The sequence below is a fragment of the Salmo trutta genome, chromosome 32 (assembly GCF_901001165.1).
Source record: "Salmo trutta chromosome 32, fSalTru1.1, whole genome shotgun sequence".
Lineage (NCBI taxonomy): Eukaryota > Metazoa > Chordata > Actinopteri > Salmoniformes > Salmonidae > Salmo > Salmo trutta.
The window spans coordinates 10015244-10030637 of NC_042988.1; the positions used below are offsets into that span (position 1 = coordinate 10015244).

General features: G+C 43.9%; 1 protein-coding gene across 2 annotated transcripts in view; it reads left to right on the forward strand.

The window, feature by feature from the left end:
- The first annotated feature begins 6307 nt into the window (after positions 1-6307).
- The window catches only part of LOC115171027 (rap guanine nucleotide exchange factor-like 1), a 31305-nt gene continuing 22218 nt past the window's right edge, over positions 6308-15394 (forward strand). For both annotated transcript variants that reach the window (XM_029727479.1, XM_029727480.1), the window contains exon 1: positions 6308-7587. In XM_029727479.1, the coding sequence (XP_029583339.1) occupies positions 7206-7587 (382 nt within the window). In that variant the 5' untranslated portion in view covers positions 6308-7205. The remainder of the gene's footprint in view (positions 7588-15394) is intronic.

Here is a 15394-nt window from a genome sequence, read left to right on the forward strand (position 1 = left end):
CTTGCCGTTCACTGCAAAGAAATGAACTGATAACTTTGGCAGCGATTAAGATATTTCTACATTGCCTCAATGTCCAGGCAATAGCCTGAATGAGTTAGTATGCAGTAGGTTGCGAGAGAAACGATGCCCCAAGTACATGTTATTGAGAAGAGAAGCCATGCTTTTCAATATCCCCAGCCATGAGCTCTCTAACTCTGACATGTGTTGTATGGCACCTGTGTGCTCGCTGTTTGGAAAGACCTCTTCCATAGGCATGTAGCCGGATCAGTCAGCCGTGAGTGGCCGGAATCGGATCCCGCATTTACTCTGAAACAAAGTATTGAGTACGCGGCAGCTCAGAGTGAGTACACGGTTTCCTCCTGCAGTCCAGTTGATCAACGGGATGGTGGTGAAACCATAAGCGACACATGATAAGGTTCCATTTCATCGCGAGTGCCTCGGCTGCTGGTTGCATACAAACATGATTTAATAACTTCATTTGTTGCATCGAATAGGCTACCACAATCAATATCACTCAATTGGTGATTCCAAAAATACATCCTGAATGATTTTCAATCACAAGCCAACAAGTACTGGAGTAATGAAGTCGCACGCAACACCAGTAGTAATCAATGACACTACTACACAGACCTACTACCACTGACCTTTATTTTCCAATCTTTTAGCAGTCCTATGTTCTAGTAGAATCAATATCTGCTTTTACTACTATTCAAATGGCCGTAGTCGGTTTAAACAGAGCAAATTACATTTGAATGAAACTTAACTAACAAAGGCTTTCTCTGAAATAAGGTCAAATAAATTGCGCTTAGATGAATAATTAATAAATCCCTGAGTTATTTATTTAATGAACTACTAAATCTAATAAGTGAATGGTGATTTTAATAATTGATTAATTGGCTTCCATCCAACCCCTGACTTCTTCACAAACAGTCTGTTAGGCTATGCTCTTCCTTTGATACCTCAGCCCTTGCAATGTGCATTTATTCAATTCTTTAACATAACAGCATATTTGTTACCATGTCCATCATACCTCACTGAGGTGAAAAACAACAACACAATAATCCGCGGTCCATTATATTAGGTGCCTGCCTTGGAACCATGTGTTATTCTGTTATTGTCACAGGTTATGACTGCCACCTGTCCATATAGACAGCACCCATCCACCCACAATTAACAATGGGCCATGGGCCATTTGAGCAAATAGGCACATCCACAACAAAATAGGAGATAGAGCAAGACGACACCACAACTGACATATAGAACTGTCTTGTTCTACAACTGACATATAGAACTGTCTTGTTCTACAACTGACATATACAACTGTCTTGTTCTAGAACTGACATATAAAACTGTCTTGTTCTACAACTGACATATAGAACTGTTTTGTTCTACAACTGACATATAGAACTGTCTTGTTCTACAACTGACTTATAGAACTGTCTTGTTCTTGACCGGTGTGTATAAAGGGTTAACCTGCCACACACGTGTGTTTTCAGCAGGGCTCTAGCCTTTTGAGGACCCTAGGCAGGATTTGGTTTGAAAGCCCCCCTCACCTCCTGGGCAAAACATTTTAGTGGTCCCCCTTTTGACGGCAGAGAGAAATAATTTACTGTATATCTACACATTTTGCCATGGGTGGAGAAAGTTTTTCAGTTTTAAAGCTAATTTCATTCAATTCTACACATTTTGGCATGTTTGTTTTTTAAAATATTTTTGGTACTTTTTTCACAAGTATGTGGTGAATTTTCAAAACTAAGTAGAAACTCTAAACCCTATCTTATGTTCCGAACCTGTGATTGAGTATTCATTGGGGTTTCACACATCGTTCATGAAATCAAAGTTGTCAGTAAAATACCATCAGAACATTTAGTGTAGTGACCAATACATCCAGTGGAGATTTTAGCAAGTTAAATCTTGGTGGGGCAAACTCCCCAGAAATGTTTTAGATGAATGCCAGCAAACCCACAACACAACACTAAACAATACATTAATTGCACTATAACGATGACAAACGATGCCCACAAACTGTTAAAAACATAGCTGATATGGCTGACTTGCTTAAACAAATGTGGTTTCTACTAAAAATTAAGATGTACAGTGAGGGAAAAAAAGTATTTGATCCCCTGCTGATTTTGTACGTTTGCCCACTGACAAAGAAATTATCAGTCTATAATTTTAATGGTAGGTTTATTTGAACAGTGAGAGACAGAATAACAACAACAAAAATCCAGAAAAACGCATGTCAAAAATGTCATAAATTGATTTGCATTTTAATGAGGGAAATAAGTATTTGACCCCCTCTCAATCAGAAAGATTTCTGGCTCCCAGGTGTCTTTTATACAGGTAACAAAGGGAGTGCTCCTAATCTCAGTTTCTTACCTGTATAAAATACACCTGTCCACAGAAGCAATCAATCAATCAGATTCCAAACTCTCCACCATGGCCAAGACCAAAGAGCTCTCCAAGGATGTCAGGGACAAGATTGTAGACCTACAAGACCATCGCCAAGCAGCTTGGTGAGAAGGTGACAACAGTTGGTGCGATTATTCGCAAATGGAAAAAACACAAAAGAACTGTCAATCTCCCTCGGCCTGGGGCTCCATGCAAGATCTCACCTCGTGGAGTTGCAATGATCATGAGAACGGTGAGGAATCAGCCCAGAACTACACGGGAGGATCTTGTCAATGATCTCAAGGCAGCTGGGACCATAGTCACCAAGAAAACAACTGGTAACACACTATGCCGTGAAGGACTGAAATCCTGCAGTGCCCGCAAGGTCCCCCTGCTCAAGAAAGCATATATACATGCCCGTCTGAAGTTTGCCAATGAACATCTGAATGATTCAGAGGACAACTGGGTGAAAGTGTTGTGGTCAGATGAGACCAAAATGGAGCTCTTTGGCATCAACTCAACTCGCCGTGTTTGCAGGAGGAGGAATGCTGCCTATGACCCAAAGAATACCATCCCCACCGTCAAACATGGAGGTGGAAACATTTTGCTTTGGGGGTGTTTTTCTTCTAAGGGGACAGGACAACTTCACCGCATCAAAGGGACGATGGACGGGGTCATGTACCGTCAAATCTTGGGTGAGAACCTCCTTCCCTCAGCTAGGGCATTGAAAATGGGTTGTGGATGGGTATTCCAGCATGACAATGACCCAAAACACACGGCCAAGGCAACAAAGGAGTGGCTCAAGAAGAAGCACATTAAGGTCCTGGAGTGGCCTAGCCAGTCTCCAGACCTTAATCACATAGAAAATCTGTGGAAGGAGCTGAAGGTTCGAGTTGCCAAACGTCAGCCTCGAAACCTTAATGACTTGGAGAAGATCTGCAAAGAGGAGTGGGACAAAATCCCTCCTGAGATGTGTGCAAACCTGGTGGCCAACTACAAGAAACGTCTGACCTCTGTGATTGCCAACAAGGGTTTTGTCACCAAGTACTAAGTCATGTTTTGCAGAGGGGTCAAATACTTATTTCCCTCATTAAAATGCAAATCAATTTATAACATTTTTGACATGCGTTTTTCACGATTTTTTGTTGTTGTTATTCTGTCTCTCACTGTTCAAATAAACCTACCATTCAAATTATAGACTGATCATTTCTTTGTCAGTGGGCAAACGTACAAAATCAGCAGGGGATCAAATACTTTTTTCCCTCACTGTACAAACTATGGCATAAGGGAACGACGAGCGTATAAGAGGTAACATTTCTCTAAAACAGGCTATAGGCTACATGTGCACCACCAAGTCAAAACAGTAGGCAATGTTATGAGGGGGAAAGGGACCCAATTATTAGGGTGAGGCACATGGGCTACTAACGGCTTGCTACACAACATACACTTAGTCTTACTTTCTTAGCTACAGTATATTTATCTCCCTGGCATATTACATCATTTATGCAGCAGCATACAATACATTTTTGGACTCTTGGACAGGAAGGTGGGCAGCGGTCCTTCGTGGGAAAATCTTGTCATCAAAGTCTGGCATTCTCAGGATTTATGGTGCTTTCAAGACAACTGGGAACTAGGAAAAAAAACAAGGTTGAATCATGATGTCTGTGATCTTCAGGTCAGAGCTCTAAAAAGAGGCCAGAGTTCCCGAGTTGGAATTCTGAGTTAGAGGACCGTTCAAAATGTATTTTCCAAGTCAGAGCTCGTTTTTTTGAGTTCCCAGTTGTCTTGAACTCAGTGAAGTCTGAGATTTCCCAGTTCCGAGTTTCCAGTTGTTTTGAACGCGGCAGAAGTCATGCTGGATTGAAAGCATGGCCTATGTATTCAACCTTTTCTGGCTCATGGCATGTGAATATTTATCTTTTTAAACTTAGAAAAGAGACCCATAAACCCAGATTTGGACCACACATCCACTCCACTGAATAGCAGGCTAGTGATTGTTTTGCAACGCTTGCAGTTAGTCATTGATTCCTTCCAAACCACTCATTGTTAAATGTGTGATTTCCAAATTGTTGTGTAATGTTTATGTCCAATGGCCAATGAGCGCCGATACGTTTTATCTGTAATTTCTCTTCATATGACAAGGATTGAAAGGAATTTGCCAGTAGATTGTCGACGTGATTCATGATGACTGCTAGCTTGCTAGCTAAGATTTTGAAAGTATAATGTTGACATGATCAGTCCAATCAAAGCTACAGTAGATATGTGATTTGACATTTTATCTGTGGCCAATGACCTTGAGCCTTCTTGGATGGGCACTTCTAATGTAACTCTATGGCAGCACCCAAGGGGCTTGAATTTTCTAGCACACCCTGTAGATTTTGCGGCAATGTAATGTCCCCATGAGTGACAGAACACAGAGCCAATCACGGCGCAACTAGAGAACATTGCCAACCCCTACGCAATGTATTTTCAGCTTGCTGCCCCACCACCACAGAAAGCACTGAGCTAGGCTGACACACTTGCATTTTGGAGCTGCCTTACTCAACAAAGCAAAAAAGACACCATGTTTGTTTTTTACTTTGTTTGCAAACTGATAGGTGACACATAATGCCAAAATAACAATAATATATCGTTTTTTTTATTTTTGCTAAACAGGTGGGGCTCAAAATAGATGGGCCTCTCCATTTAGTAATTTTAACAACCATTTAATCCAACAGCAAAAATACAAGGTACACATTTCAAAGCTTATTTTTGAAGCACTGAATAGAACAAATAGAAGATGGTAAACATACACTGAGTATACAAATCATTAGGAACATCTTCCTAATATTGAGTTGCCCACCCTTTTGCCCTCATAACAGCCTCAATTTGTTGGGGCATGGACTCTACATGGTGTCGAAAGTGTTCCACAGGGACGCTGGTCCAAGTTGACTCCAATGCTTTCCACAGTTGTGTCAAGTTGGCTGGAATTCCTTTGGGGGGGTGGACCATCCTTGATACACACGAGAAAACGTTGAGCGTGAAAATCGCAGCAGCGTTGCAGTTCTTGACACACTCGGACGTGCGCGCCTGGCACCTACTACCATATCCGCTCGAAGGCATTTAAATATTTTGTCTTGCCCATTCACCCTCTGAGTGGCACACATACACAATCCATGTCTCAATGATTAAAAAAAATCCTTCTTTAACCTGTCTCCTCCCATCCATCGACACTAGTTATAGTGTATTTAACAGGTGACAGCAATGAGGGATCATAGCTTCCAACCAGATTCACCTGGTCAGTCTATTTCATGGAAAGAGCAGGTGTTCCTAATGATTTGTGCACTCGGTGAAATTGTCCATACAGTATTTGACTAACTTGACATGCACCATAAAAAATGTTTTTGTATCCAACGGCTGGTTGTGAGCATGTTGAGAAATATGTTAGTCTTACAGTTACATTGTCCTTATACAGTACGTAGGACAAATCATCAGAACTAGAGGTATTGTAAAGTAGCTATTGTAAAAATGTAGCATGTTGTATGCCATTTCTGCTCCATGCGACATTGTACAAGATCACCGTTTCTATGTGACTTGTCAACTGATACAGTATCACCTGTTTCTCTGCTTGCAACGTACCCTTAGTGCCCGGTTGGTAATTCAGCCATGATTACTACAAGTTTAGAGAGCTGCGTAAACTAACTAATCAATCAAAACATTGTTAGCTGACATGGGCTAATTGAGTGATTGTCAGTGACTGACATAACTAGAGGAAGACCGCTGATGCACAACTACATTTCGAAATTGCCCCTTGTGTATATTACTATTCTAACCCTAAACAGTAAGTTAAGACAACAACAACAAAAAATGTAAGTTGGTTTTTGTTGGTCGTGGCCCCCTAGCGGCCGGTGGCATTAGGCGACCACCTATATCGCTTATGCCTAGAGCCGGCCCTGGTTTTCAGTGGGAGTGAGCAGCTGCCATTCAGCGAGCACTGAGGAGCACTGACGGTAACTGCAGATGAAGGGAGGGAGTGGGCGAGTTAATATAGCAGCGGTCCCAAATTCAGCACATACACACACCCGCGAAGAGTTTGAGTGAAAGAGAGAGGGAGGGAGTGTGTGTTTGTCCACGCAGAGCTCGAACAACTGCATTCAAACGGAGAAGGGGAGAGGGAAACGGCTGCTACTTATCTGAACAAGCTTCTACACATACCGAGGAGCCGAGGCCATTCCCACTGGCGATATTACTGCAGTAGATTGCTTTGACGCCAGCAGCAAGATATACCTCATGCGGCAGAGACGCGTCGCATTTGTCGGTGGATAAAAAGCTACTGGGGCGCCTATTTACCAACCCCCGCTGTTATCCTTATATTTTGTTTCGGTTTATCTCATTCTCTGCTGAGTGTGTGTTTATTCGGCACCTTGCGTTCGTCATCCAGTGTATTTTGGCCGCTGCTTGAAACTGACAAACACTGTTCCTTGACGCACCCGAAACGTCTGCAGAGGTGGAGGAGACGCCAGGGAGCGGTTGTTGTGGAGCAGGTTTGGCTATTTTGCGATAAAAGCTACTCAACCAGAACGCGCAGTCGTGTGTGAGCACGCTGTCGCCGATGTCAATAGACTGCTGCTTCACAAATCGGATTTTTACACTGCCCTTTTAAAATCATGATTTGACAAATGGGTTAATTATCGCCATGCAAGAGCTTACTACGAAGACCGGTCAATAGAATTACGCATGGATGCTTGTATAATGTAGTCACGTTAGTTCCTGCAGAGGTATTCAGATAATATCAATCACCATCGAAAAAAGCCTTATTGCGGTATTGTATCAAAATGCCGGCTGGAATGAAGCCCCTGGAAAAGTTTTTGAAGAAACAGACAACGGCGCTCACTCGAGCTGGTGGCTTTGGGGAGAAGGCGACTGGCACTGGCGCTTCTCGGCGGCGAGCCAGCCTGTCTCGGGTGGTTCCGTTTTTCAGGGAGACTTCTCCAGAGAGCGGTCCGGCCAGGGAGGTGTTCAGCCCGGACACTGAGGAAGCACCGTGCTGGCCCTCGGCCACTGCGGACATTAGGAGCCCGTCGCTGTCTAGTGATGAGCAAAGCTCCGAGGCGAGTCTGGACACGAGCTGGACCCCGCTGCCTGCGGACACACCGGACAACCTGGCGCTGGCGCTCCTGGACAGTGTGGCGGGCAAACGATATGGCAACTGCACAGGTAAATTGACCTTGTCAATCAACAGCATCACACTCAGTGGTTTGACTAATTCCTCAACTGTTTCACACCAAGTCATGGTGTTCTTGCGTTTCACTTTGGCCAATTAGCCAAGCAATTCACTTGTCAAAGGAATGTAGCCCATCCAGGAACCCCAAACTACCATTTTGTCCTTGATTAGGCTATATCCTAGTCTATAGGCCTAATAGGCTATTGAAAATAACTAAGCTTTTGCTTATTTTCTCCTTTTTCTCATAACAATAACATAAAGCCCAAATACTCAGTCAGTGATCTATTCCAGGCTGTAGAATGAGGGATTAGGCGGTGATTCCGTCCCATCATTGCCTTGTTATATTATCTGATTCAACGGTTACATAAGAACGTCTGGCCTCATTAAGAAAAATAAAAAATAAATACAAATAAAAGCCTGTTATTTAAAGGGATGGTCCAGATGTTTCTCACCCCTCAGAAAAGAAGACCTCGCCAAATGAATCATATTTACGCTTTACATTTGTGACACTTAAACCAAAAACGAAAGTCGCCCAAAATCTAATGTATAGCCTCGGTTTATTCAACAAAAACATTTTTGATTGAGCTCATTTACACTTGCTTATTACAGTAGCAGCATGTCTTTCATATGGAAACTGGCTGCTTCATGATCAGTCATGGAGGAAAGCGCTATTTGGCTGCTGAGTTTGTGCACTTGTTTATTTATTTCTAAAAACGAGGTCATGATTCTCATCCTAAAAGACAATGTTTCTGTTGGCAGCTAAAGAGCAGACGATACAATTTGTTTTATCCTGGAAGGGGCCTTGCGTGGAGCGTCTCAAATAGAAGCAAGTTCTACTTTAGCGCTTGGCTAAGCAGACGCTCGTTCACGCACGCGAGCTGGTTGAGTGAAATGATTGAAAAACATGTGTGTGCATTTTTATTTTGCATCGCTCGCTCACGCAATGTAGCCAGTGAGGTTTGCATGTAATGCCTCTATAGGGAAAAGTAATCTTCAACTGAGTCAGATTACGTTACTGAGTTTGGGTAATCCAAAAATCAGGCTACTGATTACAATTTTGAACAGGTAACTGTAACGGATTACAATTAGAAAGCAACCAACGCAACGCGGAGCCCAGATTTGTATGCACTGTTATATAACAACCATAAAAATATGTATGTGATGGGTTATTGGAATGGTGCCAGAGAAGATTCCCAAGCAGTTGTTGAAGTGAAGTACGTTAGTGGTTATAATGTGATTTATTCCTATCCCGTGGGGGATGGTTGGTGAGCGATACACTGCATTAGATGACACCACCGCTGTCAATATCTACCTTTGAGTGAAACCTCCAGTGTGTCCATTTTTACTATGCATCTCATTGTGAGTTTCCCCCCCCCCCCACTGCTTATCTTTTAACAAGTCAGGATTTAACAGTTTTCCAAGGTAGATTGCCAAGGCTTCCTGTGTAACATGCAGATTTCCCTCCCAGCCAATCCTTGAATTCTGCTCAATTTATCTGTTGTGTTGGTTGGTGCATGATGCGGGTTTCACACACAGTCACACAATTGCCAGATCTCTCTGGAAAATCCAATAGATTTATCAAGTACAACTGTGATGTGCCGGTCAGGCATTATTACAGGCAACAATGAACAGATCAGTAGAATATGATCAGGAAATGTCTCAGAATGAACACCTGCAATGAACTGTGTGGAGGACACATATTGAGACCTACTGTTTAGTGACAATCCATATCAGTTCCTGGTGCTCTGTTGCAGGAGGAATCTGCTCTACCTAGGTTCACATAGTGCATAAGGGTTCAATGTACCTCCTGTAAATGATCTTAGAACTATTCTGCTTGCGGGCAACCATCCCCCATTATGCATTGTAAAGCCGGTGTATCTCCTGTCCTATGACCCCTTGACCTCGCCGACCTGCTCCCCAGGTCATCCTGTATGCTCCTGTTAAACTGACTGAGCATGCTTGAATTCCCCTCTCTCGCGCTTTTGTTTTTCTGTCAATTTCCCCCTACAGCATTTTACAGGAGAAGACTTATCTCCACTGCATCATTCATAAGAAGAGAGAAGCGGCATCGTAGTGCTAGAGATGGAATTGGCTCTGTATAGCAGCCAATAGTCATGTTTGAAACAGCAGATGTGATTCCAGAATGTATGTCTGATTCCCGAATGAATCAAAATGGGAGATTTTAGTGATAAATGGGTTGATGTTAAACCTGATCTGTGTATGTTTTGAGTTTGACAAATACACAGGGAAGTTGGTTGGCGTACGGCTGAAGAGGGTTCATGAGAGTTCATCTGGTCCATTCCAAAAGGTCACTATTCTGTTTGACTTTTATTTGTCTGACTCATTTTTCTCTTTGATTTATTTCACTCCAGCGAGCTGCGTTGGTGTTATGAACACTTAGTGAACTACAATCCAGATGGCTTAAATATGTTTATTCTCGTTTAACCTGTTTCTTGGAGGGCCAAGTTTGCTGCTGTTTGGATGGGGATGTTCTAGAATATGTAAAAAAAAAGCGTGGCTAATCCAGGATTAGTTAACAATAGCGGACCTGCCCACTCTTTCATGTGGAGCAGAAATTAATCTTTGGATTATGGATCTAGGTTGGATCTTGATCCTGCCTTCTAGTCAAACATTTTCTAATTAGGAAGTGTGTGTGTGTGTGTGTGTGTCTGTTGGATGCAAATGTGTTTATGGTGAAACAATGTCAACAAGGTCCACTACGACCCGAACACTGCGTGCTCCCCAACCTTATGACCCCCTGTCTCACACACTCCTATATGACCCTCTACCTGACAGACTTGAGTACTCTACACCGTTTAACATTTTACCACTGCATACCACAGTGCTCTCACAGAGATACTATGCACCAGGCTGTCCATATCAGCAGTCCCAGATCAGTGTTGGCTGAGTGGCGCTCCAGATGAACACCATAAACCCTCTGAGTCACTGCCCTCTGCTTGCGTGTGTGTGTGAGAGAGAGAGAGACACTGCCGCAGGTAAAGAACAGATTATAAGCATTTTGACAGCCCCTAAAAAGTCCCGTCCTTTTCGAGGTCAACGGCAATGCTCTTATGTAACCCTGTTTACCTTGTGGTTTCATTTCTCGTCCAACCACGCTATTGGTTCTAGGACCAGGCGTGTTGAGGCAAGGGTTAGGCAATTTTTAGCTGTGTACAGTCTCTCAAAACAGTCTGTTAATGAAGCCATGTCTGACTCGTGATGCGTGTTACAACTTAGGAAACCCCACGTCTGCAGTCCATTCCCACTATTATTGTCTGATAAATAGTCCCAATGAAAACAGATGGATAGACTATCATCATAATAACAAAGAGGGGAATTTGCCACTCCACATCCTGTGTATTTGGACAGTACACATTCTTAGTATACTATAGTATTGCATGTAAAAGCACGGAACTAAACAAGTAGTGGAGATTTAGACCAGTCACCCATGGGTACAATAATGGGTTAAAATGGCTATGGTCGATACAGACGAGGGTGTCAGGGCACTGGAGACGCTGCAGCAGTTGCTTACAGTGCAGAACAGTACATGGCTGGTTTGTCTTGCAGAATGACGAGGACTTGGGGGTTTGATGTTGGCTTTGAAACACTTGCAATGCAGAGGGAACATGTCTTGTATCAAGTTCCACATCAGTTATTCACAAAGCCAAGTGGGATGTTTAAACTAGACTTTGACTTTGCTTGATGCTCTCATTGCTTTGCATTCCACATCCAGCGATACACTCCTTTAGGCAGTTGTTCTGATACTCTGAGCCACGCAGCTGAAAAGTCTTGTGGAACGGAAGGGAGCGGAGGGAAAAGGGACAAAGTGCAGAGAGAAAATGCGATTGCATTGGGCTGTGTGGGAGGGATTCTGATGATTCTTTTATGGAAAGAAAGAGGGATTAAAAGAGAAGCGGCTGCGTAGTGCCCACTCCTTTTGGATGCTTTTACATAAGGAGAGGAGGGACGGCTGACCCTCCCCTGCCTCCTTCCTCTCTACATGCCTGCACTTTCCTCTCAAGCCCACGCACCTTGACCACTGTGGAGAGGAGAGCACGATGGGGCGGTCCAGGGATGATTGACTTGCCTTACTTAGTGTGTGTGTGTGTGTGTGTGTGTGTGAGTGTATATGTGTTTAAATCTCTGTATGTTTTTTTGCATGTGTGTGCGCTTGGATGCATGCGTTTGCATTTCTGTACTTTTTCGCTTGGATGGATGTGTGCGTTGATGTGCTTGCATAAGAGTGTGTGAGAGTGGGTTGGAGCATGTCTATCTGTGTGCCCGGCGTGGAAAAGAGGCTCTCCAGCACAGCACCTGTTCACATGGCAACCAGCACTTCCAGGGAAGCAGCAGGAGGAGGAGGAGTGGGAGGAAGAGAAACAGAGGGAATGCAGGAAGGAAGGAGATGAGTGTTTTGAGAACATGAGACTTGGGAGAGACTGATTAGAGGTTTCATAAACTATATGGACAGTGTGCCAGCCAGTGGGAGGAAGAGGGGGACAGAGAGACTGAGCAAAATACTCTTGTTAACTGGCTTCTATAGCATAAGGATGTTCTCATCTAATCAGCACTTCTTTATCTACTAGCTTATCCAGGTGGCGTGATGACAAGTAGATCAGTGCAGTGGCTTCTTTCTCTCAGTTGGCAGTTAGGTACTAATTCGTTTTGACCATCCAGTGAGAGTCGGGTTGCAGCAGCCTTGCCAGCCGGTTTGTGACTATGACTTACCCTGGTGAACTGCTACACCACTTGACATCCTTTGATGTGACCGAAGCGGTGGTTCTTATCTCTGCCATGCGGTGTGCAACATTAGGCACACACGCTCGCGCACAGATGGTCCCGGGCACGTTGGGGGAAACGCCGCTAGCCAGCGGCAGTAATAACAACCCTTCTTCCTCTGTCCCTCCCCCTGTAACACTGAATACTGACCCAGGGACGGGCCTAATCGCAGGGGATGGTAGACCAATCAACTTGGCAGGCTTAGGAATCTGATTTGGGAACAGTTGTATTAGAGAGAGAGGTTTGACTGGCATGGGAACTGTCAGATTACATTTAAGGGACACACACTCAATCCAGGGCCAAGAAGCATACTCTCTCCAGAATGGTCCCCAGCATAAGGACCAGAGGAAGATGGACATGCTACATGATGATAAACTGAGAGGGTTTGGAGAAGGCATGAAGCCACTATGGCAGGTGCATTGTTATTTATTTTATTTTTGTTTATTTTATTTCACCTTTATTTAACCAGGTAGGCCAGTTGAGAACAAGTTCTCATTTACAACTGCGACCTGGCCAAGATATGGCAAAGCAGTGCGACACAAACAACAACACATGGAATAAGCAAACGTACAGTCAATAACACAATAGAAAGTCTATATACAGTGTGTGCAAATGGCGTGAGGAGTTAAGGTAATAAATAGGCCATAGTAGCGAAGTAATTGCAATTTAGCAAATTAACACTGGAGTGATAGATGTGCAGATGATGATGTGCAAGTAGAAATACTGATGTGCAAAAAAGTAAATAAAAACAATATGGGGATGAGGTAGGTAGATTGGATGGGCTATTTACAAATGGGCTGTGTACAGCTGCAGCGATCGGTAAGCTGCTCAGATAGCTGATGCTTGAAGCTAGTGAGGGAGATATGTCTCCAACTTCAGCTATTTTTTTTTTCTTCAATTCGTTCCAGTCATTGGCAGCAGAGAACTGGAAGGAAAGGCGGCCAAAGGAGGTGTTGGCTTTGGGGATGACCAGTGAGATATACCTGCTGGAGCGTGTGCTACGGGTGGGTGTTGTTATGGTAACCAGTGAGCTGAGATAAGGCGGCGCTTTACCTAGCAAAGACTTACAGATGACCTGGAGCCAGTGGGTCTTGCGACGAATATGTAGCGAGGGCCAGCTGACGAGAGCATACAGGTCTCAGTGGTGGGTGGTATATGGAGCTTTGGTGACAAAACGGATGGCACTGTGATAAGTTTGCTAAGTAGAGTGTTGGAGGCTATTTTGTAAATGACATCGCCGAAGTCGAGGATCGGTAGGATAGTCACTTTTACGAGGGTATGTTTGACAGCGTGAGTGAAGGAGGCTTTGTTGCGAAATAGGAAGCCGATTCTAGATTTTATTTTGGATTGGAGATGTTTAATATGAGTCTGGAAGGAGAGTTTACAGTCTAGCCAGACTCCTAGGTATTTGTAGTTGTCCACATGTTCTAAGTCAGAACCGTCCAGAGTATTGATGCTAGTCGGGCGGGCGGGTGTGGGCAGCGAATGGTTGAAAAGCATGCATTTAGTTTTACTAGTGTTTAAGAGCAGTTGGAGGCCACGGAAGGAGTGTTGTAGGGCATTGAAGCTCGTTTGGAGGTTTGTTAAGTGTCCAAAGAAGGGCCAGAAGTATACAGAATGGTGTCGTCTGCGTAGAGGTGGATCAGGGAATCACCCGCAGCAAGAGCTTGATATATACAGAGAAAAGAGTCGGCCTGAGAATTGAACCCTGTGGTACCCCATAGACTGCCAGAGGTCTGGACAACAGGCCCTCCAATTTGACACACTGAACTCTATCTGAGAAGTAGTTCGTGAACCAGGCGAGGCAGTCATTTGAGAATTCAAGGCTGTTGAGTCTGCCAGTAAGAATACAGTGATTGACAGAGTTGAAAGCCTTGGCCAGGTCGATGAAGACGGCTGCACAGTACAGTCTTTTTTATCGATGGCAGTTAGGATATCGTTTAGTACCTTGAGCGTGGCTGAGGTGCACCCGTGGCCAGCTCGGAAACCGGATTGCACAGCGGAAAAGGTACGGTGGGATTCGAAATGATCAGTGATCTGTTTGTTAACTTGACTTTCGAAGACTTTAGAAAGGCAGGGCAGGATGGATATAGGTCTGTAACATTTTGGGTCTAGAGTGTCACCCCATTTGAAGAGGGGGATGACCGCGGGAGCTTTCCAATCTTTAAGGATCTCGGACGATACGAAAGAGAAGTTGAACAGACTGGTAATAGGGGTGGCAACAATGGCGGCGGATAATTTTAGAGAGGGTCCAGATTGTCTATCCCAGCTGATTTGTATGTGTCCAGGTTATGCAGCTCTTTCAGAACATCTGGATTTGGGTGAAGGAGAAGCTGGGGAGGCTTGGGCAAGTAGCTGAGAGTATGCTCGGACCACACAGTGTGTAGAGCAAAATGTTAGTAGTTGAAACTTTCCAACAAAAGCATTGTGCGGTTGGAGAAATGGGGGAAGGGTGAAAGGCATATGTTTGCAGTCGCCATCTCCTCCGGTGTTCTGCTGTTAGAAAGGCTCAAACAGAGACCCATCAATCCCAACCTTCAGTTCCAACATGATTAAATGTGTGAAAGCAGCCAAAAGGTCACAGCAGCTGCATTGAAGGGCAAAGACTAAAACTGAGGAAAAACATCTAGCCTTTTTCTTTGTTGGTGTAGTCTATTGATTTAAGGGTGTTTCCCGTGGCATCCATGTGTGTTTGTACATGTGCACTTATTTTAGAGCTCTGTCACAGGGGTGTGTACCAGAGAGAGACACCATGTGGGCATATTGCTTACGCCCCTTTGTGTTCCCAGGACCAGGGATTAGAACCAGTGGCTTAGACATCTGGGGTGTGACCCGTAGTCTTGTTTGGTGGGAGTGTCTTGGAAACATAAAAATGTTTTATTACAGTGGACCTATAATAAACATTTGAGCAGTGTTTCCAAATCTATCTATCTATATCTATATAGAGATATACACACACATTTACCAGTCAAGTTTGGACACCTACTCATTCCAGGGTTTTTCTTTATTTGTACTATTTTC